Source organism: Trichomonas vaginalis, chromosome IV, assembly GCF_026262505.1.
Source record: "Trichomonas vaginalis G3 chromosome IV, whole genome shotgun sequence".
In the NCBI taxonomy this organism is placed as follows: Eukaryota; Parabasalia; order Trichomonadida; family Trichomonadidae; genus Trichomonas; species Trichomonas vaginalis.
This window is the reverse complement of record NC_067206.1, coordinates 37,796,620-37,821,745: the sequence shown is the minus strand read 5'-3', so window position 1 is coordinate 37,821,745 and position 25,126 is coordinate 37,796,620. Positions and strand designations below refer to the sequence as shown.

General features: G+C 34.2%; 10 protein-coding genes and 1 non-coding gene across 11 annotated transcripts, besides 4 other annotated features; 6 read left to right on the top strand and 5 right to left on the bottom strand.

Annotated features, from left to right (window-relative positions):
• Positions 1-1,405: 1,405 nt before the first annotated feature.
• On the bottom strand, positions 1,406-2,262 carry TVAGG3_0240390 (uncharacterized protein; the record flags this gene model as incomplete). Its single annotated transcript, XM_051227648.1, has 1 exon — positions 1,406-2,260. A coding segment is annotated over one exon (855 nt), but the record flags the coding sequence as incomplete, so codon positions are not given.
• Positions 2,263-2,558: 296 nt separating this feature from the next.
• On the bottom strand, positions 2,559-3,420 carry TVAGG3_0240380 (uncharacterized protein; the record flags this gene model as incomplete). The annotated part of the gene is made up of 1 exon (XM_051227647.1): positions 2,851-3,420. The coding sequence occupies one exon, from the start codon at positions 3,418-3,420 to the stop codon at positions 2,851-2,853; it is 570 nt and encodes a 189-aa protein (XP_051112633.1).
• A 7,037-nt stretch (positions 3,421-10,457) lies between these two features.
• Positions 10,458-11,850, top strand: TVAGG3_0240370 (RNA binding; the record flags this gene model as incomplete). The annotated part of the gene is made up of 1 exon (XM_001324221.1): positions 10,473-11,759. One exon carries the CDS (start codon positions 10,473-10,475, stop codon positions 11,757-11,759), a length of 1,287 nt encoding a protein of 428 aa, XP_001324256.1.
• Positions 11,851-12,236: 386 nt separating this feature from the next.
• TVAGG3_0240360 (dolichol-linked oligosaccharide biosynthetic process) lies at positions 12,237-12,938 on the bottom strand (the record flags this gene model as incomplete). Its single annotated transcript, XM_001324222.2, has 1 exon — positions 12,290-12,928. The coding sequence occupies one exon, from the start codon at positions 12,926-12,928 to the stop codon at positions 12,290-12,292; it is 639 nt and encodes a 212-aa protein (XP_001324257.2).
• Positions 12,939-12,991: 53 nt separating this feature from the next.
• Positions 12,992-13,796, top strand: TVAGG3_0240350 (peptidyl-prolyl cis-trans isomerase protein; the record flags this gene model as incomplete). Its single annotated transcript, XM_001324223.2, has 1 exon — positions 12,992-13,555. The coding sequence occupies one exon, from the start codon at positions 12,992-12,994 to the stop codon at positions 13,553-13,555; it is 564 nt and encodes a 187-aa protein (XP_001324258.1).
• A 225-nt stretch (positions 13,797-14,021) lies between these two features.
• On the top strand, positions 14,022-14,700 carry TVAGG3_0240340 (uncharacterized protein; the record flags this gene model as incomplete). Its single annotated transcript, XM_001324224.1, has 1 exon — positions 14,029-14,415. One exon carries the CDS (start codon positions 14,029-14,031, stop codon positions 14,413-14,415), a length of 387 nt encoding a protein of 128 aa, XP_001324259.1.
• A 126-nt stretch (positions 14,701-14,826) lies between these two features.
• Positions 14,827-14,855: a terminal%2Cinverted (terminal inverted repeat of MuDR-4N1_TV transposon ID:TVAGG3_0240330).
• Positions 14,827-15,842: a mobile genetic element.
• Positions 15,809-15,842: a terminal%2Cinverted (terminal inverted repeat of MuDR-4N1_TV transposon ID:TVAGG3_0240330).
• Positions 15,843-15,902: a mobile genetic element.
• A 1,386-nt stretch (positions 15,903-17,288) lies between these two features.
• On the bottom strand, positions 17,289-19,410 carry TVAGG3_0240310 (uncharacterized protein; the record flags this gene model as incomplete). Its single annotated transcript, XM_001324225.1, has 1 exon — positions 17,311-19,407. The coding sequence occupies one exon, from the start codon at positions 19,405-19,407 to the stop codon at positions 17,311-17,313; it is 2,097 nt and encodes a 698-aa protein (XP_001324260.1).
• A 332-nt stretch (positions 19,411-19,742) lies between these two features.
• On the bottom strand, positions 19,743-20,396 carry TVAGG3_0240300 (uncharacterized protein; the record flags this gene model as incomplete). The annotated part of the gene is made up of 1 exon (XM_001324226.1): positions 19,743-20,396. One exon carries the CDS (start codon positions 20,394-20,396, stop codon positions 19,743-19,745), a length of 654 nt encoding a protein of 217 aa, XP_001324261.1.
• A 304-nt stretch (positions 20,397-20,700) lies between these two features.
• On the top strand, positions 20,701-23,397 carry TVAGG3_0240290 (uncharacterized protein; the record flags this gene model as incomplete). Its single annotated transcript, XM_001324227.2, has 1 exon — positions 20,701-23,361. One exon carries the CDS (start codon positions 20,701-20,703, stop codon positions 23,359-23,361), a length of 2,661 nt encoding a protein of 886 aa, XP_001324262.1.
• Positions 23,398-23,527: 130 nt separating this feature from the next.
• TVAGG3_0240280 lies at positions 23,528-23,601 on the top strand. The gene has a single exon. It is a non-coding gene; the product is annotated as a tRNA-Ile (tRNA).
• Positions 23,602-23,807: 206 nt separating this feature from the next.
• Positions 23,808-25,083, top strand: TVAGG3_0240270 (uncharacterized protein; the record flags this gene model as incomplete). Its single annotated transcript, XM_001324228.1, has 1 exon — positions 23,813-25,054. The coding sequence occupies one exon, from the start codon at positions 23,813-23,815 to the stop codon at positions 25,052-25,054; it is 1,242 nt and encodes a 413-aa protein (XP_001324263.1).
• Between the last annotated feature and the right edge of the window lie 43 nt (positions 25,084-25,126).

The following is a 25,126-nucleotide window of genomic DNA, read 5'->3' as shown; positions in this document are numbered from 1 at the left end:
AGTTTATTGTGAAATATTGTGATACACAAGAATACTTTTTGATGCAGTCGTCGTGTTTCCACATATGGCACTGAGTATTTACAGTGAAGCTATGCGTTCCGCTATAAGGAATAGAAGGATATGTCGAGCTAAATGAATTTTCGTAAAACGAGCAACTTAAAACAGATATTTTATTATTTGCGAAAATTTGTGCAGAATTTTGAGCAAAAACGCAATGATCTATAACAAAAATTGATGCATGTACAGCCAAAAGGCATTCTGTCTTCTCATTAACTTTATTATTATAAAAATTCGAATGTTTTAAAATACAATTAGAGTCAGAGTAGACAAGAGAACTATATGTAGCAGTTCCTGATAATACATTGATAAACGATGCATTTGCTTGGCCAACAGAATTTCCAAAGTAAAATGCTGTAGAAAAACTTGCATAATTGTTTGTGGAATTATAATTTGAAAGAGATGTTTTCCCGCCTCCAATCCAAAATATGTCAGACACAGGGTCAGGTGTACAATCAGTTATCGATATCATAAAATTGTAATCCACGTTTTCTAAAGCTTGAGATATTTTAACATAGCTAAATTTGGCTTTTGTACTTGAATAAACTTTATGAGCGCAAGTATCTCTTTGATAAATTGAGTGACCAGGACTAAAAAATACGCAGCCACCGTTCTGATTGGATGTGATAGTATTAAATGTGTCATGTTCGAGGATTAAAATAGAATTTTCGGAATTGATGCGAATAACACCTTCGTTCGTGATGCTTTGGAAGAGACTTCCACTGATATGATTGACGAATGGATTTGTCGATGATGGTATTGATTTCCAATATGATTCGCCTTGTAGGAATTCTTCTGTTGATAAATCAGACAATTCATTGAATCACCTTAGAAAAAATTGAAAACGAATTTTCAATCAATTGAAAATTCAAAATAGTTATCCAAAATTTTGTAAGATCATTTTCAAAATCCTTTCTTTCGAGTTGAGAAATAATCATTTTATATGGTATACTCTACGTGAATGCATTTAACATAAGAAAACTATGAAAAAGGGAATTTTGAATGTAACCTGGGAAAGTTTGAGAGCAAAGATTGCATGCATAGTACCATAAATCATCCCTGCAAGTTTCGCACCCATTGATCTAGGCAATGGTTCAAATTGAGAATGCATACTATGCCCATTCTTCAACAAAAAAAACTTTTTTTTTGGTCTTTGAATGAATGTTTCACCTCACTAGAATGAATTGTTGGCCACGAAACTTTCAGGGTTGATTCAATGCATCATACAAGATAACTTTTGTCTCAAAGTTTGCCTTGCCATATTCAAAAAAACTTGCCAATTATGGAGAATGCCTTTTAGGAAAAAAGTAGATTTATTCAAAAGATTGAGAAAATTTATACTTTTAGGTTAAAGAAAAAGAATGAAAATGGAGAATGAGAATAGAAATGAGTTTATTGTGAAATATTGTGATACACAAGAATACTTTTTGATGCAGTCGTCGTGTTTCCACATATGGCACTGAGTATTTACAGTGAAGCTATGCGTTCCGCTATAAGGAATAGAAGGATATGTCGAGCTAAATGAATTTTCGTAAAACGAGCAACTTAAAACAGATATTTTATTATTTGCGAAAATTTGTGCAGAATTTTGAGCAAAAACGCAATGATCTATAACAAAAATTGATGCATGTACAGCCAAAAGGCATTCTGTCTTCTCATTAACTTTATTATTATAAAAATTCGAATGTTTTAAAATACAATTAGAGTCAGAGTAGACAAGAGAACTATATGTAGCAGTTCCTGATAATACATTGATAAACGATGCATTTGCTTGGCCAACAGAATTTCCAAAGTAAAATGCTGTAGAAAAACTTGCATAATTGTTTGTGGAATTATAATTTGAAAGAGATGTTTTCCCGCCTCCAATCCAAAATATGTCAGACACAGGGTCAGGTGTACAATCAGTTATCGATATCATAAAATTGTAATCCACGTTTTCTAAAGCTTGAGATATTTTAACATAGCTAAATTTGGCTTTTGTACTTGAATAAACTTTATGAGCGCAAGTATCTCTTTGATAAATTGAGTGACCAGGACTAAAAAATACGCAGCCACCGTTCTGATTGGATGTGATAGTATTAAATGTGTCATGTTCGAGGATTAAAATAGAATTTTCGGAATTGATGCGAATAACACCTTCGTTCGTGATGCTTTGGAAGAGACTTCCACTGATATGATTGACGAATGGATTTGTCGATGATGGTATTGATTTCCAATATGATTCGCCTTGTAGGAATTCTTCTGTTGATAAATCAGACAATTCATTGAATCACCTTAGAAAAAATTGAAAACGAATTTTCAATCAATTGAAAATTCAAAATAGTTATCCAAAATTTTGTAAGATCATTTTCAAAATCCTTTCTTTCGAGTTGAGAAATAATCATTTTATATGGTATACTCTACGTGAATGCATTTAACATAAGAAAACTATGAAAAAGGGAATTTTGAATGTAACCTGGGAAAGTTTGAGAGCAAAGATTGCATGCATAGTACCATAAATCATCCCTGCAAGTTTCGCACCCATTGATCTAGGCAATGGTTCAAATTGAGAATGCATACTATGCCCATTCTTCAACAAAAAAAACTTTTTTTTGGTCTTTGAATGAATGTTTCACCTCACTAGAATGAATTGTTGGCCACGAAACTTTCAGGGTTGATTCAATGCATCATACAAGATAACTTTTGTCTCAAAGTTTGCCTTGCCATATTCAAAAAAACTTGCCAATTATGGAGAATGCCTTTTAGGAAAAAAGTAGATTTATTCAAAAGATTGAGAAAATTTATACTTTTAGGTTAAAGAAAAAGAATGAAAATGGAGAATGAGAATAGAAATGAGTTTATTGTGAAATATTGTGATACACAAGAATACTTTTTGATGCAGTCGTCGTGTTTCCACATATGGCACTGAGTATTTACAGTGAAGCTATGCGTTCCGCTATAAGGAATAGAAGGATATGTCGAGCTAAATGAATTTTCGTAAAACGAGCAACTTAAAACAGATATTTTATTATTTGCGAAAATTTGTGCAGAATTTTGAGCAAAAACGCAATGATCTATAACAAAAATTGATGCATGTACAGCCAAAAGGCATTCTGTCTTCTCATTAACTTTATTATTATAAAAATTCGAATGTTTTAAAATACAATTAGAGTCAGAGTAGACAAGAGAACTATATGTAGCAGTTCCTGATAATACATTGATAAACGATGCATTTGCTTGGCCAACAGAATTTCCAAAGTAAAATGCTGTAGAAAAACTTGCATAATTGTTTGTGGAATTATAATTTGAAAGAGATGTTTTCCCGCCTCCAATCCAAAATATGTCAGACACAGGGTCAGGTGTACAATCAGTTATCGATATCATAAAATTGTAATCCACGTTTTCTAAAGCTTGAGATATTTTAACATAGCTAAATTTGGCTTTTGTACTTGAATAAACTTTATGAGCGCAAGTATCTCTTTGATAAATTGAGTGACCAGGACTAAAAAATACGCAGCCACCGTTCTGATTGGATGTGATAGTATTAAATGTGTCATGTTCGAGGATTAAAATAGAATTTTCGGAATTGATGCGAATAACACCTTCGTTCGTGATGCTTTGGAAGAGACTTCCACTGATATGATTGACGAATGGATTTGTCGATGATGGTATTGATTTCCAATATGATTCGCCTTGTAGGAATTCTTCTGTTGATAAATCAGACAATTCATTGAATCACCTTAGAAAAAATTGAAAACGAATTTTCAATCAATTGAAAATTCAAAATAGTTATCCAAAATTTTGTAAGATCATTTTCAAAATCCTTTCTTTCGAGTTGAGAAATAATCATTTTATATGGTATACTCTACGTGAATGCATTTAACATAAGAAAACTATGAAAAAGGGAATTTTGAATGTAACCTGGGAAAGTTTGAGAGCAAAGATTGCATGCATAGTACCATAAATCATCCCTGCAAGTTTCGCACCCATTGATCTAGGCAATGGTTCAAATTGAGAATGCATACTATGCCCATTCTTCAACAAAAAAAACTTTTTTTTTGGTCTTTGAATGAATGTTTCACCTCACTAGAATGAATTGTTGGCCACGAAACTTTCAGGGTTGATTCAATGCATCATACAAGATAACTTTTGTCTCAAAGTTTGCCTTGCCATATTCAAAAAAACTTGCCAATTATGGAGAATGCCTTTTAGGAAAAAAGTAGATTTATTCAAAAGATTGAGAAAATTTATACTTTTAGGTTAAAGAAAAAGAATGAAAATGGAGAATGAGAATAGAAATGAGTTTATTGTGAAATATTGTGATACACAAGAATACTTTTTGATGCAGTCGTCGTGTTTCCACATATGGCACTGAGTATTTACAGTGAAGCTATGCGTTCCGCTATAAGGAATAGAAGGATATGTCGAGCTAAATGAATTTTTCGTAAAACGAGCAACTTAAAACAGATATTTTATTATTTGCGAAAATTTGTGCAGAATTTTGAGCAAAAACGCAATGATCTATAACAAAAATTGATGCATGTACAGCCAAAAGGCATTCTGTCTTCTCATTAACTTTATTATTATAAAAATTCGAATGTTTTAAAATACAATTAGAGTCAGAGTAGACAAGAGAACTATATGTAGCAGTTCCTGATAATACATTGATAAACGATGCATTTGCTTGGCCAACAGAATTTCCAAAGTAAAATGCTGTAGAAAAACTTGCATAATTGTTTGTGGAATTATAATTTGAAAGAGATGTTTTCCCGCCTCCAATCCAAAATATGTCAGACACAGGGTCAGGTGTACAATCAGTTATCGATATCATAAAATTGTAATCCACGTTTTCTAAAGCTTGAGATATTTTAACATAGCTAAATTTGGCTTTTGTACTTGAATAAACTTTATGAGCGCAAGTATCTCTTTGATAAATTGAGTGACCAGGACTAAAAAATACGCAGCCACCGTTCTGATTGGATGTGATAGTATTAAATGTGTCATGTTCGAGGATTAAAATAGAATTTTCGGAATTGATGCGAATAACACCTTCGTTCGTGATGCTTTGGAAGAGACTTCCACTGATATGATTGACGAATGGATTTGTCGATGATGGTATTGATTTCCAATATGATTCGCCTTGTAGGAATTCTTCTGTTGATAAATCAGACAATTCATTGAATCACCTTAGAAAAAATTGAAAACGAATTTTCAATCAATTGAAAATTCAAAATAGTTATCCAAAAATTTTGTAAGATCATTTTCAAAATCCTTCTTTCGAGTTGAGAAATAATCATTTTATATGGTATACTCTACGTGAATGCATTTAACATAAGAAAACTATGAAAAAGGGAATTTTGAATGTAACCTGGGAAAGTTTGAGAGCAAAGATTGCATGCATAGTACCATAAATCATCCCTGCAAGTTTCGCACCCATTGATCTAGGCAATGGTTCAAATTGAGAATGCATACTATGCCCATTCTTCAACAAAAAAAAACTTTTTTTTTGGTCTTTGAATGAATGTTTCACCTCACTAGAATGAATTGTTGGCCACGAAACTTTCAGGGTTGATTCAATGCATCATACAACAAGATAACTTTTGTCTCAAAGTTTGCCTTGCCATATTCAAAAAAACTTGCCAATTATGGAGAATGCCTTTTAGGAAAAAAGTAGATTTATTCAAAAGATTGAGAAATTTATACTTTTAGGTTAAAGAAAAGAATGAAAATGGAGAATGAGAATAGAAATGAGTTTATTGTGAAAATATTGTGATACACAAGAATACTTTTTGATGCAGTCGTCGTGTTTCCACATATGGCACTGAGTATTTACAGTGAAGCTATGCGTTCCGCTATAAGGAATAGAAGGATATGTCGAGCTAAATGAATTTTCGTAAAACGAGCAACTTAAAACAGATATTTTATTATTTGCGAAAATTTGTGCAGAATTTTGAGCAAAAACGCAATGATCTATAACAAAAATTGATGCATGTACAGCCAAAAGGCATTCTGTCTTCTCATTAACTTTATTATTATAAAAATTCGAATGTTTTAAAATACAATTAGAGTCAGAGTAGACAAGAGAACTATATGTAGCAGTTCCTGATAATACATTGATAAACGATGCATTTGCTTGGCCAACAGAATTTCCAAAGTAAAATGCTGTAGAAAAACTTGCATAATTGTTTGTGGAATTATAATTTGAAAGAGATGTTTTCCCGCCTCCAATCCAAAATATGTCAGACACAGGGTCAGGTGTACAATCAGTTATCGATATCATAAAATTGTAATCCACGTTTTCTAAAGCTTGAGATATTTTAACATAGCTAAATTTGGCTTTTGTACTTGAATAAACTTTATGAGCGCAAGTATCTCTTTGATAAATTGAGTGACCAGGACTAAAAAATACGCAGCCACCGTTCTGATTGGATGTGATAGTATTAAATGTGTCATGTTCGAGGATTAAAATAGAATTTTCGGAATTGATGCGAATAACACCTTCGTTCGTGATGCTTTGGAAGAGACTTCCACTGATATGATTGACGAATGGATTTGTCGATGATGGTATTGATTTCCAATATGATTCGCTTGTAGGAATTCTTCTGTTGATAAATCAGACATTTATTGAACTCTCATCGAAAAAAATGGACATTTATTCAATAGTGTTCAGGTCAATTTTTTGAGAATTTTGTCGTGAATCATCTTTGATAATCCTTTCTTTCGAGTTGAGAAATAATCATTTTATATGGTATACTCTACGTGAATGCATTTAACATAAGAAAACTATGAAAAAGGGAATTTTGAATGTAACCTGGGAAAGTTTGAGAGCAAAGATTGCATGCATAGTACCATAAATCATCCCTGCAAGTTTCGCACCATTGATCTAGGCAATGGTTCAAATTGAGAATGCATACTATGCCCATTCTTCAACAAAAAAAACTTTTTTTTTGGTCTTTGAATGAATGTTTCACCTCACTAGAATGAATTGTTGGCCACGAAACTTTCAGGGTTGATTCAATGCATCATACAAGATAACTTTTGTCTCAAAGTTTGCCTTGCCATATTCAAAAAAACTTGCCAATTATGGAGAATGCCTTTTAGGAAAAAAGTAGATTTATTCAAAAGATTGAGAAAATTTATACTTTTAGGTTAAAGAAAAAGAATGAAAATGGAGAATGAGAATAGAAATGAGTTTATTGTGAAATATTGTGATACACAAGAATACTTTTTGATGCAGTCGTCGTGTTTCCACATATGGCACTGAGTATTTACAGTGAAGCTATGCGTTCCGCTATAAGGAATAGAAGGATATGTCGAGCTAAATGAATTTTCGTAAAACGAGCAACTTAAAACAGATATTTTATTATTTGCGAAAATTTGTGCAGAATTTTGAGCAAAAACGCAATGATCTATAACAAAAATTGATGCATGTACAGCCAAAAGGCATTCTGTCTTCTCATTAACTTTATTATTATAAAAATTCGAATGTTTTAAAATACAATTAGAGTCAGAGTAGACAAGAGAACTATATGTAGCAGTTCCTGATAATACATTGATAAACGATGCATTTGCTTGGCCAACAGAATTTCCAAAGTAAAATGCTGTAGAAAAACTTGCATAATTGTTTGTGGAATTATAATTTGAAAGAGATGTTTTCCCGCCTCCAATCCAAAATATGTCAGACACAGGGTCAGGTGTACAATCAGTTATCGATATCATAATAATCCACACTGTTTTCTAAAGCTTGAGATATTTTAACATAGCTAAATTTGGCTTTTGTACTTGAATAAACTTTATGAGCGCAAGTATCTCTTTGATAAATTGAGTGACCAGGACTAAAAAATACGCAGCCACCGTTCTGATTGGATGTGATAGTATTAAATGTGTCATGTTCGAGGATTAAAATAGAATTTTCGGAATTGATGCGAATAACACCTTCGTTCGTGATGCTTTGGAAGAGACTTCCACTGATATGATTGACGAATGGATTTGTCGATGATGGTATTGATTTCCAATATGATTCGCCTTGTAGGAATTCTTCTGTTGATAAATCAGACAATTTATTGAACTCTCATCGAAAAAATTGACAATTTATTCAATAGTGTTCAGGTTCAATTTTTTTGAGAATTTTGTGAGTGAATCATACAACTTTGAATTCATCTGGATTTTTGAAGAAAATCTGAAGTTTGCCTTGACGTGGGTGATATAAGCTTCCATTTACTGTGGGCCCGTTATTTTGGAGCAGGCTCGATATTAATAATATGCCCTCTCAATTTTTAATGGCGTTAAGCATACATGAATAATATAGTATATACCTAATATATGAGAGCTTATGGATCGAATTTTAAAATGATTGGCAAAAAAATCTTGAATAGAACAAGTATCTTGATGAAGATTCTATTGCCATTGACATTTACATTGTTATTACATCATTTCTTATCTATTAATTTCATCAAAATTCATAATTTATATCCGAAATCTTTGTGATCACATATATAGCATAGTATTTTTTTTTTCTTCTAATGAATCAATAGGGTGTTTTATATGGTAAAACGCAAATATATTCATTTTGTAAATTATTAATGTGCAATCAGGACATACATCCAAATAAATTCAGTGAATTAAGAAATATCAACAAATACCACAACGACAAATCAAGAAGAATTAAACCAGATTTACAAAATGATCAAAAAACAATTGATAAATTCCAAGAAATATCCACCAGAAAAGATTATAGGATACATTTTAGATATCATTCCGTATAATAATCGCTATGCAAAGTTATATTTATCTCTTGCCAAACTCTTATCTGATGAATATCATATGGAAGAAGTCAACAATTCCCTATTTATTTCAATCTTCCTGTTTTATAAACTGGAGTAACTGCACTTCATATTGCAGCACTTTTTCAAAGAAAAGAAACCGCAAAAGTTCTTATTTTGCATGGTGTGAATATCAATGAAAAAAATAAAGTTGGGGAAACTGCACTTCATAGAGCAGAATGTCAAAATAATAATGAAACTGCAGAAGTACTCATTTCGCATGGTGTGAATAATGTTCTTTCATAAGATTCTATTCTTTATTTTTCTGGTATATTTTGGATGATGAATTTAGTCGGAAATGAAAAACAATTAAGCTTTTATCACATCTTTCTATTTTTAATAAAGGTCAAAGTACAAAAGCAACCACTTTTTAGGGTGTACTTGATACTTTCTGGGATCATCTCAAAGTGTGTACTCTAAAAGTACGAATGAAAAACATTCTTAGAAATTTTTTTTCTTTACAGATTGAACGACTAGTTATTTCCAACCTTTACGTTCAATCTGTATAGAAAAAGCAGGAACAAACTTCCAATTGAACTTCTTTCAACAGAAGAAGTCGAATAAGCTCTAACCCCTAAATAGTTTCCACAGTCACACAAACATTTTTCACATACATATAACTTCTACATTGTAAACAGGGAAAAGGAAATTCAATTTCATTTTTTCAATATCATTTTTCTGTATTATCAAATAATGTACTTTTTGTTCAGCATCAGACATAGATAAGAATCCGTTCATAATTATCTGGAAACTCTGCTCACATTTTACCTTCATGCCAAACATTTCCTGTTTGGTTCTTGTCAGAAATTGATAGCTAATTTAAGATATTTTTTGAAAGAGAGAAAAACTCTATTATTCCATAGTATGAAGCATTTTCCCAGACAGTAGTTGATCTATTACTTTCATACGGTAAACCATTGGAGAAACACTTCTTCATATTGCATCGCTCAAAAATAGGAGGGGAAAAAAAGAATCTAAGTACTTTCTTTCATATGGTGCAAACATCAATAAAAAAGATAACAATGGAGAAACTTCCCTTCATGTTGCAGCAAATCATAATAGAAAAGATATAATTGACTTTCATCTTTTATATCATGCAAATATAAATGAAAAAAAAATGGGTAGACTGCACCACATCCTGCAGTCCTAGTGGTTTACCAGATATATCATCTGGGATCAGCCTAAATTCTAATTTAATGGAATTTAGCAATGGATAATGAAATTCATAACTCCTTGCATATACAATAGTTATATCTCATAGATATTCATTAATCTTGAGCAAAAAAAATAGGACATATAATTTCAATTTCATAAATTGGAGTTCTTCAATCACTAACTGTTCTGATTCTTTGATTACATGAAGTAATGAATTTAGGGATGAAGAATATGAAGATTCAAAATTTGATCTGTGATATGTATTCAAAAATTCGTAACAAAGGATGATAGAAAGACCATAATTACGAAATCCTTCATATAAAATCCGAAATTAATGATTTTGAGTGAATGCCAAGCTTTATTGGTGAATCTAAAGAAGAGTTCTATCAAAATATTCATCATATGACAGCATTACATTTTCTGATTTTTTTATCGTCGGATTTCGCTTCAAAAAAAAATATGGGTGATCGAAAAAGAAGACGTCGGGATTCTCGAGATGACTCATATTATAGTGATTATGATGATGATCGTAGAGCTCCTAGGCTCGAGAATAATAAAGTTCCTTTCCATACTGTTTTCTTCTTCAATGTTCCTTTTTCTGTCAAGAGACCTCAGCTTGATAAGTTTTTTGATAGGTTTGGTGAAGTCAAGACCGTGTTTGAAGGGCGAGATAAAGCCTTTTATTTTGTCACTTATTATAATCTTAGATCTGCAATAAAAGCTGTTGAAGGACAACCGTATAATGAGTTTGGAGACAGACCTATTAGAGCTAATTATGCGTTCAAAGCCCAAAATGGAAAAAAGGAAAAGTGTGTTGCAACAATCTTAGTCAGCGTCGCATCTGGTGAGGTCAATGACTCTGAAGTACATGATTCGTTTGTACAATTTGGTGAAATACGTTTTATTCGTAGGGTAGCCCTGAATTCTTTTGCTGTGAAATATTATGATCTCAGACATGCCCAAAAAGCTGTTGAATGCTCTGAAAAAATAAAGATCGGTGATAAGGATTGTAAAATTGAATTCAAATACGGCGAGGATGATGGTTTAGAACAGGAAGATTACTTAAATGAACACGGCCGCGATAGAGATCGAAGAGATAGAGGTCGCGATAGAGACAGAGATAGAGACCGTCACCGTGACCGCGATAGAGATCGTGATCGTGACAGAGATCACCATCGGAGAGACAGAGATCGTGACCGCGACAGGGATAGAGATAAGGATAATGATAGGGATAAAGGCAGGCGCGATAGAAAAGATAGAGATTACGACTCTTATTCTGATGATGAAAAAGGAAATACTAAGCCGCAACAGCCACAGCAACCACAGCCACCGAATGTTGCTTTCCCACCTGCTTACTATGCATTCCCACCGCCTGGATTCCCTCCAAATATGATGCTTCCTGGAAATATGAACCAACAGCATTCCTTCAACTTCCCTCAGGGTCCTGGTCAGCCACCATTCCCTGTAATGCCACCCGGTGCTCCTGGTTTTGGTCAGCCACCGTTTAATTTTAATTCATTTGGAGTTCCTCCTCCAGCAGGACTTCCACCACCACCTCCAGGATCATTTATACCTCCGCCTTATGGCATTCCACCACCGCCATTGCCGCCTTCTTATCCTCCTGTACTTCATCCAAATTCTCCCGGTTCATCATCGAACAAACCACCAATGAAGGAGCCACCGAAGTTCGATGCACCACCTAACATGTCTACTTTGAAGAAACTGTTAGGTTCGCGTCCAGATTAAGTTATAATTTTGTTTAAGTAGGAAATGCTCGTTATTATTGACCAATTCTCGCTAATTATTGATTTTGCTTTGGTATATATTGACTGAATATTAAGTTTTTTAATTTGTTTTTTGATTTATTTGATTTTTCTTTTTGTTTTGTGATTATGATAGTTCTTTGGTAGATTTTTGAGTTGTTTGTGTTGATAGTACTCTATTTTGTATGTTTTCTGAGCTTAATTTGATCAATATTTTCACTTGATTCTATTTTTCAATATACATATAGTTGTTTGTTAATACATGACGATTTTACTCCTATACAAAGCGTCTTCCTATGTAAATTATAGAAATAAAATGAGATATATTTCATAAACTACATAATTCAGTATGAAACGTTTGGTTTATTGATATCTTATTGGAGACATTTAGTTTGATTTATCAATTAAAGAAATTAGGGAAAATATTTTCGGAAAAAATATGAAAAGAATTGATATTTATTGAAAACAGTTAAACGTAATGCTTATTAAGCATTAGGAGAAAATCTTTGAAGCTTACTCAGCTTTAGTATGGTTGAGTCCAAATAAGTCAATCAATTGTGCTCTCTTCTTCAATGGCAAGAGTTCTTTCCAGTGTCCAAAGAATAAATCGCAGAAGTTATAAATCAATTTGCCTGTTAATGAGAGTGTATGGACTCTGCAGAAAGATTCGACGAAAACAATGGAGCAATTTGAAATTCCAAGTACATTGCCTATGAAAACTGATAGTACAACTGGAAGGCAAACACCTGGTCCATTAACAAGTAATAAATCTGGTTTTTGGAACATTAATGTTAATGAGGCCAAAATACTCCAAATTGTAGTAAATATTGAAGTAAAGAATGATTGTCCAACCTTTCTTGAGCGAGGAATTGTTTTAAGGATTGAGTTTTTAGGAATTGAAGGATGCTGGAAACTTAATTTGTCCGAATCTGCACAAATGATAGTGAATTTTGTGTATTTCTTTTCCTTTGAGAGTGCTTCAATCAATGGCATCATCTCGCCAGTATGTCCGCCAGAACCTAATACTGACATTACGTGAAGATCTGCATTCTTTGTGATCTTCTTCTTGTTCAGTGCTGGTAAGCACTTGTAAACTCTATATGCAAGAACAAGCATAAGTAGTGATAAAACAATACATAATTCGATGAACATTTTTTTTGACAAATAATGGATTTTGACATGTAAATTTTTGACAATGATGAAAAGTGCCAGATAATGCTTTCTTTATTTCTTAGCTCATTAGCTCAAGCAGCAAAGAGTCCAAAAGTCACAAAAACTGTATACCTCGAAGTAGAAATCGGTGGCAAAAAAGAAGGACGTATTCACATCGGCCTTTTCGGAAATGATGTAAATAAAACGGCTGAAAACTTCCTTCACTTATGCCTTTGCGATCAGGGCATAGGAACACAAGGCAAGCCACTTTGCTACAAAGGATCTCCATTCCATCGCATTATTCCAGGTTTCATGATTCAAGGTGGTGATTTCACACACCAATCTGGCGTTGGAGGTGAATCAATTTACGGAAGACATTTCGATGATGAGAATTTCAAAGTCGAACACGAAGTTGGAGTCATCTCAATGGCTAATGCTGGTCCAAATACAAATGGAAGCCAATTCTTCATTACAGTTGCTGCTACAAACTGGCTTAATGGCCATCATGTCGTATTCGGAAGAGTTGTTAAAGGCATGGACGTCGTTAAAAAGATCGAAAAGGTTGGTTCATCAAGTGGAACACCATCTAAGAAAGTTGTTATTGTCGACACAGGACTTGTTGAATAAATTATTATTTTTTATTGTGAGACTAAAACATTTCATTTAAATTCTGATTTCTTATTAAACGTTTGGCGCAATATTTTTGCGCTATCTTAGTTATTATCACGACATAGTTTATAGATTTACATTCCAAAGGTTTCACCCCGAATAATTTTCCATTAAAATTGGATAGTGTGGAATTATTACGCAAACTACCAAAAGAAACAAGTTGTTAGACATTTTATTTCACTTCGGCAACCAAATTTTGCAATTCTAAAGCAGATCCAAATTTGAGGAGTAATAAAAAGTGTAGATTATTCAATTTTCAATTGTATTTGAATCGATTAGATAGAATTTAGAATTGTTTGGACATTGTTTTCTTAAAATTCATTCCTATTTAGATAATTCAATTGGAGAGTAAATGTCAAAAAATGTAACCTCCATTTTTTGACTCAAAGAAAATTTTCTGATCATTTTGAATAATTATTCATTACGGAAAAATGCCTGAGGGTAGAGTGATATATGTGATCCGCCGGGAGCCACCAAAGAAGAGAATCTCTTCTTATTTTGACGTTACATATCATAAACAGATCGAAAGGATGCAAAAATGCAAAGATAAATTTTTTTCAATCAAGCACATTATAAATATACTTCCGAGTAAAGGGAAAATGGTAGATACACTTCGTTTTGCGCAAGCCCTTGCTAAAGATATAGATGTCCCTGTTGATAGAGAAGCAAGAAGATCTAAAGATTGTCTAATATGCTGGTTTTGCGAGAATTGGTCAAGTATTCAAGATATATTTTCTTCAGTGTATACTTCATTATTTGCCAACTCAATTTGTAATGGCTTTATCCTTCCACCTCTAACATTAATAGATTCAAAGTAGCTGAAAACGAAATTCATAATAATTAATGGTGATTGTATCATATAGGACCATACAACTTTTAAATTCGATTGATTGTATCAAATTGCCCCAAATTATCAATAGATTATCTTGTTTTATATATCATTATAAGGGTTTCGTTTTGCTAAAATTGTCACTTTTATAGCATATTTGTTTTTGGATGTTTTGCGAAACCAAAAAAAAAACTATGATATACAATGTGTGTGTAAAGAAAATACTTTATTTACTAGTTAAAAAATCATTTGGTATTGATCAAGTTATTTTTTCTGGATAAGATATTATATGGATAATTGGATAGAAAATACAATTATATAATCTTGTACCTGGTTTAATTAAGCTAATTGTCATCAGAAACTTGTAATTTTTATGAATTTCAGATTTTCTTTTCATTACGAGTGCGGGACAAATTTGCCGGGTGTCACTTTTTCAATAACCTTAAATTACGCTTTTCTGATTTTAAAAAAATAACCTTAAATTATATTTGAAGAAATTATGTCTATGATATATGTTTTATGCTAGAATCTTGGAGTTTTCATGCACTACACAAGAGCTCCAAGGTTCCAAGAGTGAATGCTCAATAGCAATTATAGAGATGTACCTTTTCAAAATGACTTTTACTGATTAAATTTAATCAATAGAAGACATTTTGAAAAGGTACCTCTACAATTAGATATACAAGAGATTCAAAGCTTCATTTCAGATAGATTTGAAACTTTAAACTCTTGGTAGATTTTGAGTGAATGCTGACAATCATCTTTGAGAAGGTTTTCTTTAAGAAAACCTTCTCAAAGAGGTTTTCTCAGGAGCCCTGAGGCTCCCTTTCGTAATGATTGGGAGCCTTGGGGCTCCTGAGACGAAGAATGGCTTCGCCGAATCTTTGATCAGCAGAGGCCAAATGAAAAGGCCTCTGCTGATGGATTCTCAGGAGCCCTGAGGCTCCCTTTCGTAATGATTGGGAGCCTTGGGGCTCCTGAGACGAAGAATGGCTTCGCCGAATCTTTGATCAGCAGAGGCCAAATGAAAAGGCCTCTGCTGATGGATTCTCAGGAGCCCTGAGGCTCCCTTTCGTAATGATTGGGAGCCTTGGGGCTCCTGAGACGAAGAATGGCTTCGCCGAATCTTTGATCAGCAGAGGCCAAATGAAAAGGCCTCTGCTGATGGATTCTCAGGAGCCCTGAGGCTCCCTTTCGTAATGATTGGGAGCCTTGGGGCTCCTGAGACGAAGAATGGCTTCGCCGAATCTTTGATCAGCAGAGGCCAAATGAAAAGGCCTCTGCTGATGGATTCTCAGGAGCCCTGAGGCTCCCTTTCGTAATGATTGGGAGCCTTGGGGCTCCTGCAGCAGAGTATCGCTCCGCTCCATTAAATTTTTTAAAAAAAGTGCCGTGTGGCAAATTTGTCCTGTTCCCCATCTTTATTATTTTTTTTATTCCTTTGAAAAGTGACACTGGATAGTTTGTCCCTTTCTCTTCATTACTGCTTTTCTTAATAGGTCAAGTTCTTATTTACGTTATAAAGTATGATATTTACAAATCTCAAGTTATCATGTTTTTTGAGAAATTATGAGAAACAAACAAAAATGAAAAAGATAGGAATAGCAATGAATAGTGATGTGGGTATAGAAAATGTAAGAGATATGAATGCAAAGCAATCAGTATTTAGGACATTGACCATAGATTTCGAAAAAAAAATGCTGCATATTGAGCGAAAACTATGATTATATTATAAGGCTGTCATTTAAAGCATAATGAAACTATTCCCTTTTCATTTTAATCGAATAAGATAGTAAAGATTTTTGAATTAGCTAGAAACTGATGAGATGTTTTCACAAATCAGATTTTTAATCTCTATCATGCATAATTCACTCAATATCTCAATTTTGATATTGCGAGATATTTTTGCTATCGGTTTAGCAATTTTGACACAATAGCAAGAGGGTTCTATAAGCATTATTATCAACGTAGAATCTGAATATCATATCAGAAAATGTCGCAAATCCGACATTTACCCGACCAAATAGCAAAAATAATTGAATACTTTTCGCAAAAACTTTAAAAATCGATAAAAATATGAAATATAGATATTAAAGAGACTTTTTATATAATATTCATAAAGATTTTCCAAAAATATGATACCGCAAAATTAAAAAAGTGACGTCTTGAGTGGAGTCAAAGGTCGAAATTGCTAGCTAAATGTTTTTTTAGCGAAATTGCGTATTGTACGTTTTTTTCGCAAAACGAAACCCTTAATCATTAATAAATACTATAAGTTTATTATTCGTATCTTGAAAATATTTTGTAGAATGCCACTTCAAACGAATGATATTAATTGATTATATTGGCTCGAGGAAATAATTATATTTTATATTAAAAGAACTATATACGAATCTAATTCTGAAAAAGAAAAACGATATTGTTTTTATTGGGAGGACTTGTCAAAAAATGTCATGCTGCTCGACAATTGACGAGATTTCGGTTTTCCGGTGAACTAAATGACCTCACAACATTGAATTTTACTACTGTGCATTCCATATGTATCGCCATGATAAAATATATGCATAATTTGAGTTAGATTTGACTCATTTTTCATGTAGATGGTTTTTGCATTATTATATTATTAATGTTAAAAATTTGTCATATGTGAACTTCAAAAATACCATTTTTCTTATTGATTTCTAAGTTTAAAAGATTATTTTCAATAATTCTGATTAAGAGAGAAATATCCTATTAAATACATATAATTTTACATTGTAAAAGCTATGATAAGCTTAGATTTCATTATAATCTAATTGAAATTTAAATTTCAAAATTGTTTTTCCTAATATCAAACAAAAAGTAATTTTTTACATGGTATATAAACAAAATATAACAAAATTAATCACTTAGAAGGTCTAACCAGTTTTTCGATCCTAGACCTCATTTGCTTTGCTTCTTCTTCGAGTTTCTCTTCATATTCCAATCGGATTGATAGTTCATCTCTAAGTGACTTAGCCAATGTCCTCACTTTTTCATATCTTCCTTTGAGATTTGTCATTTTCTCAAGTAATCTTGGATAATTTTGTTTGTAACTATCAGTATTATCCAATTCAAGTTGTTGCTGTTCGCAGATAGAGTGCATAAACGAAATAAGTCTTAGAGCATTATATGATGCAATGTTTTCATTCGAAATTGATTCCAATGTTTGTCTAAGTGACAAATTATTTTCTTTGAATTGTGTATTCTTTTCTAGGAACCTATTGACAGCGGAAATGGTCTCCTGATTAGTAGAGAACCTCTTTAATGACTCTATCCATGCAAGGATTTCATTTCCGATTGTGGAAGAGTGAGTTTTAGAAATCTCATAAAAAATGTATTTGATTTTAGAGACAAATGATACTTTCTTAGATGACAATGTGATTTCATGTTTCTTAGCTTCATCATTGCTTATCTCATCTTTGATAATGTCCCAAATTTTTTCAATTATGTCATCATCTGAAATTTTTTCGCCTTTTGACTTAGTTTTTTCAAGACGTTTCATCACATTGTCTTGTTTAATAAGTAATTTCGCAAGTTTATCCCTGGATTTAGTAATGGCTACTAACTCACTTTTGAGAGAATTTATTACTTCTTCAAAAGTTTTACAAAGTTCATCATGAACTGTTTTATTTGTATCATTAGTTTGTTGTATCTGTTGTGAAGATACATTAGATGCAGAAGAAGCAGATTGTTTCATTGAAATATCACTAATTTTTGCTTCCAAAGCGTGTTTTTCTAATTCAGATTTTGAAAGATCCGAAGAAACTTGAACAAGCTTGTTTTCTATTTCTTGAGTGTGTTCTGTTGCTTGCCTAAGTTTATCTTTAAGAGCAGCCCTTTGGTCAAGTGCTGACTTGGCTTTGTCAGCGAAATATCTGAATTCTTGTTCAATTTGTGATTTTTCTTCTCGAGCTTTCTTGAGTTCATTTGACAAACGATTTATCTCTGATAAATGAGCTTTCTCGCTTTTCTTTTGTTCTTCTATTCTTGCTTCTGCATCTTCACTGTTCTGCTTGATCAGTTTCTTTATTTGCGCTTCGAAATTATCTGATTTCTGGTTCGCAATGTTAAATCTGTTTTCGGCTTCAGAAACTTGAGCTCTTAGCCTTGAATTAGTGTTTTCTAAGTTATTGATTTGGCCCTGAAGATTAACAATAGTTTGTTGTGACTTGTAGAGCTCTTGGTCTGAATCTGTGAGTCTTTGTGTACAAATTAAATCGGTTTTTTTCAGTTGTTGCCTTAATTCTTTAATCATCTTCTTGAAGTTATCTATATCTGTTTTATCTTCGTTTTTCTCATCAATGAGTATTTTGTTTTTCATTTTCAAGTTATCAATTTTATTTGAAAGTTCTTGTATACGTTTATCACACTGTTGAGCCATATTTTCGAGCTCCTTTTGGTATTTGTCTTCGTGTTGTGATAGAAATCTTTGTACTTCGTCCATTGATTGGAAATCATTATGCAACATCTTGGAAAGATTATGTAGAAAATCATTAACTTTTGGCTCCATATCGCATTTCTCTAGTCTTGCTTGTAAGTCACTTATAATTTTCTGGTATTTATTATCTGCTATTTTAGATTCTCTAAGATTTTGATCTTCAATTTGTTTTATTTTATTTTCGTAGTCAGTTTTTGTTTTTTGAAGTGATGAATTTAACTCATTAACTTGATTTTGTGATTGTTTCAAACGCATTTTTAAGTTTTCATTTTGAATTTCTAATTCTTTTGATTTTGAAACAGAATCTCGTAGTTTCATGTGAAGTTCTTCGTAATCAGGATATCCTTGTGTATATTTATTAATCATTTCGTTTTTCCTTGCTAATTCTTCATTCAAAATTTGAATTTTGTTGAATTCAAATGAGTTATTATCGCTTAGATCATCAAATTTAACATCTTCAGCATCTGCTTCTGTGGATGTTCCGGATGAATATTGATCAAAGCTCATATTTTCAGTACTCATTTGTTAGGTAACCGTTTACTTTTCGAAATTTTCTTTCTTCCTATCATATCAAGTTAGGAAGAGCCAATATGCATTCACCACGGCTAAGTCTAGCATAAATTACATGCGTGGTATCTTATTCCTCCAATTTTACTTTGATTTTATCTTGTTGAAAGAGTTAACATCATGAGAGAGCAATATCTGATGTATATGGAAGCTTATTTATTGAAATTCATGTAAAAAATTTATAAATACTTTATTAGAATTCAAACAAAACATATATAGAAAATACAAATAAGATTGTATGTATAATAGTAGCAAAAACGTAATCACTAGATTATAGATAATGTATTAGATCAGAATATACAGTTAATTCGGTAATTCAATCTCAAATCATTCGCAACTAATCGAGCTGGGCTTCCATTTGGTTCTGCGCAAAGTACTTGCATAACATGTAATGCGAAATTATCTCCTTTTATGATCTTTGGTACAATAGTAGATAAAATAAATTTCATTCCTTTGGTAGATTGTAGTGCAGCTCGAATTATATCATTAACATCCAAAAATGAGAAGTTTTCTTGGATAATGTTCCCGTATAAATCGATTGCATCTGGTTTTACAGCTGCAGCTTTGATTGCACCTTGTGCAATGATTCTGTTATCACCTGAATTAACAACTTTTCCATCTTGAATGATTGATGCGATGATAAATGGCTGAAATCTAATATCAGCCGAGGTTGATAATATTGATTCGAAACTTTTGAATTGCATATGTGATGCTACGCCTATTTTCATAGCATTTTGTTCTCTAGGATACCTTTTCGATACATATATTATCTTGGCTATGACTTCTTTGGAAGCTTTTCGATTTAATGCTCGATTTAGTATAAAATCAAGGTTTACACCCATCTCATTACCTTCCTTAATGATCTTTTCTATATTATCTGGTGTCCACTGTTTACAATCTCCATACTTTTTCTTGAAAGCATTTATTGATTCATCAGTAGACATAAATAAATAACTGATTTTGATAATTAATGATTTATAAATGAATTAATTATCTCATTTTCATACTTATTTAATGATAAACTGAAATGAAATTTTTAAAATTTAAAAATATGAGAATAAAACTCAATAATTTTGATGAAAATCGATATAATATCTATTAATAAAGAACTTTTATTTTCCAAAATTTTTTCGAAATCAGGAAAATGAAGCTGAAATCCTAAATCTTCAAAGTTATTTCTAAAAAAATGTAATTTTCTTGGCAGGTTACCCTTTGACCTCACCTTGACACTTTTGTCAGGCCTTATAAATGTTTTTGTTTGCTGCCCTTTCTCGCTCTGCCAACTCAGGTATTGACCAATACCTTCTTGGTAAGAGACTTGCTGAACTTGGCTTGAAGCAACATGCTAACGGTGGCTTCTTTGAAGTTGCCGGACAAGAGCCAACAGCTGAACTTACATACCACGCTATTTACTTAGGCTTTACATATGGCCTTTTCAAGAACATGGACTTTTCCAACGCCCAGCGCTTTGTTACATCCCTTCGTAACCGTGATGGCGGTGCCGGCATGTCACCAGGCCAAAAGTCATCCGTTGAGGCCACATACTACTATTTCAAGGCCGCCACAATTATTTTACCAAATGCTCTTGATATCCCATCCGTTGTTGAATTCCTTAAGAACCATTATGATTCTAACTCGGGTCTCTTCCGTGATACATTAGATTCTGACCCAACTGTTAGAGCCACACACTTCGCCTACCTCACCCTCAACAAGCTCGAGAACGAACTTACATGGCTCAACACATTCGCTATCCGCAACTACATCACAGACCATACACAGGATGACCGCTTCTCCTTCGATGGTATTGATGAGATCAACGCTCAAATCTACGGTACAGCCATCTCCAGAGCCATTTCCCTTCAGTCCAACAACTACCGGGCTGACCAGTACTCCAAGAAGCTCATCAGCGATGGTATCAAGGCTAAGAACATCACCCTCTACCAAATTGGCAACCTCCTTAACGCTCTTAACCAGGAAGGCTCATCCGACGTTCCAGAAGAGCTTAAGAACCCAGATATCCCAGAAACAATCAACGATCTCTTCTCTCTTACACGCCTCCTCGTTTCTCAGGGCATTTTCGAGAAGCTCCTCGATATCGAACTTTTCGCCATCACAACAGATAACCAGGTCTTAGAACTTGGCCGCGGTGGTCTTACACTTGGTCAGGTTGTTCGCCCAGCTGCTGTTGCCCGTATCCTTAAGCGCTTCGTCAACCCATATCTTGCCATCAACCTTACAACAACAATTGGTGAAGAGAAGTCCGTTGACACAAAGCTTGACTTCGATGAACGTAACGGTGTTTGGATGGGTGACAGATACACACAGGCTACAAAGCTTGGCCAACTTACATTCGATATCCAGACATGGCTTCCAATCCGTGAAGGCCACCAGGTTGATGTTACAAAGAACATCCAGACATCAGTCTCCCTTCCAGTCGATATCTCCTGCGATGTCACAGCCAGCGCTGAAGAAATCATCCCAGTTGGTGGCATCATCGAACCAGGTGCTGCTGTCAAGTCTGTCCTCCACGGCAGATTCGAAGACGGCATCGAAGTTGAAGAAGGCACAATGGCCACATTCGCTGTCTACGATTCATCCGAAGCCCTCCTCTTCTACGACTCTGCTGACTTCAAGCTCGACCACACATTCCAGTGGATATTCGATCCAAAGAACCCAATTCCAGACGGCTACGTCAAGTTCTCTGTCGAAATTGGTGACCGCCAGCACGACATCCACACACGCAAGGAGTTCCGCTACCTCTACCACGCCAACATGACAGTTATCTCCCACAAGATCAACTCCACACCAAAGCTTGGCGAACTTCTCAAGGTCTCCATGGTTCCAGGCGTCATCGTTGATGGTGCTGTCGAACAGTTCAACGATGAGAAGTCATTCGGCGAAGATCTCAAGGATGCTTCCACAGAAGGCTTCTTCCCAAGTGGCCCAGCCGAGGCACAGAAGTACCAGATGGTTCTCAAGTGCGGCAACGCTATTGCTAAGACAGTTGATGGCGAAATCAAGGTTGTCGAACACAACATCACAGTCGAGTTCGAAACAACAGTTGACGAGAACATCGATCTCGCTACAGGCTTCAACATCGAGTTCGTCTTCAAGAACTCAGAGGGATTCACAGTTCCTCTCTCATTACAGGAGCCAATCGCTGTCACATTGAACTCAGAGATCATCGCTGAACAGGTCAAGGGTCTCGAGAAGCCACAGAAGTTGACATACGGCCAGACAATCAAGGCTGAGTTAGTTGTCAAGGAGAAGAACGTCGGAAAGACATTACTTCCAGGCTTAGCATTCCCAGTTATCCTCCTCAAGAAGGGCGACCGCGTTGTTGCCGAGCAGACAGCTACATGCGACCAGAAGGGCCTCGAGAGTGTCGAGTTCACAATCGACGCTTCCGTTCCAAGTGGCAAACTCACAGCTGAAATCGTTGTCCGCAAGGGTGAAGAGTATCTTCCACTCGAGTTCAACGAAAAGAAGCTCACACAGGAGTACGAAATCGAAGGCCAAATCGTTTTCGACCACAAGATTGTCCAGACATCTGATGCTATCACAATCGACTACACAACAATGTTCAACAACAAGGCTATCACTGGTGGTTTCTTCGTCGCTAAGGTCATGACACCAGACGGCCAAGTTGCTGCCAACCTCCCAGCTGCCCAGACACTCTCCAAGTCTCGCATCTCAATCCCAACACAGTTCCTCCGCGGTGAGTACACAGTTGACCTCTACCGTATTGGCGAAACAACACCAGTTGTCTCTACAAAGGTTGCTGTTCAGTCCAAGGTCGTCACATGGTTCTCACAGCTCCCAATCGAGACACTCGTTGTCATCGCTGCCTTCGCACTCTTCTGCTGGACAGTTCACCTCAGAACACAGTTTCGCATCCGCAACATCTAAATTAACACAAAAACCCTAAACACATAATTTTTAAATAATGTATTGAATTTCTTTTTCTCTCTAATAGTTCTTCTAAGTTTTTCTAAGACATTATTTTATATGATTTTTTTCAAAGAAAAAGTACCAAAATTACATCTAAAGTTTATTGAAAACAATATTTTCAGAGGTTTCGGTGGTGCAGCCGGTTAGCACATTTGTCTTATAAGCAGATGGTCGCGGGTTCGAGCCCCGCCCGAAAACTTTTTTATTTATATTTTTATTTCGAACATTTTTTTACGGAAAATCGATGAATTTGATTCAAATTATCTTGGAAAAATGAAGAGGCTCATATTGCTCACTTTATTGATAATTTTAAATGATGATGTTTGCTGAATATTTGACCCCGATCATATTTTGAATGAATTATAAACGATAAAGTACTCAATTTACGATATATAAATTAACTAAATTTATGGGTGCAAATCATTCAGTGATTCGTGTGATTTCTGGCTGCCCATGGATAAAACCGGGCATTGTTGAGAGTGAAATCGAAGATATCCTTGCATTTGGCGCTTCAACAGAAACAAATGAAGAACTTTTGCAAAATCTTAAGAAGAAGATATGCAAAATACCTTCAGTTGAGAATTGCACATTCGAATATCAACCAAGAAGATTCTTCAGACCACGAACAGTAACAATGAATATTGATCCAAAAGAAGAAGGACCTTCATTACAAATTGTATCTGGTCCTAAACATCAATTTGGAATGGGACTAGCACTAGATTATATTGGACATCCTTCATCGGCTCAATTCTCCCTTTCATATGCTCCATTTTTCGGAAAAGTCATTTCACTTGGCGTAAAATACCCATTGATGAATATGACTAATCTCAAAGAAAATACCCCTGTTCCATTACTTCATTTCATTGCTCAAATGTACACAAAAGAGATCAATAATATAGGTTATCCAACAATTACTGTTAAAACGAAATATATTCCATATGTAAAGTCATTTATACCAAGTGTATACTTCACAAATAGGAGTTACACCCCAAAACTTAATTCAACTTACACTTGGGATTTTGAAAGATACTTCAAAGACCCTGAGAACTATAATGTACTCGGAATTAAGCTTGCACATAAAACAACATTCGATAATCTCGAGATTTATGGTACTGATAAGAACGTAATCTTAAATATTCGCAATGTTTCAAAATTATTTGCAATTCAAGACTCACGCAGAACATATCCAGCATTAAAATACATCGGAAAGATACATTTCAAGCTTCCTCCTAACCTTTCTTTAAGAGGAGAAGCTGGATCAGTTATTTCTCCACAAGCCTTGCCTTATCCTGAGCGATTCCATCTCTCTCAATCTAAAACTACAAGAAGTCTCGTTCCTCAGAAGTTTTCTCCTAAATTTGGCCATACTTACACAGGTATTGAACATTATTTAGCTTTCACAGAAGAATTCAGGTTCTATAACAAAAATACTACATTATCTGTATTCAATACGAATGCTTTCGGTGCTACTTTCTGCAGAACTAATCCTGCAGAGAGACTTCCGGCTTTTGTCCAAATGGGAAGCATCGGAATTTCAGCAGGAGTTCGTATTAAACCATACGATATCGAATTCGTTTGGTCAACTGCTTACACCAAGTCAGAACATGTTCCTCATCATTCTTTCACAACAGTCATCACAAACATAGATTAAACATTTATATTTATATATTTTTTAGCAAACAATACTTTTGTTTTTACCATCATATGAAGATTTACATTAATT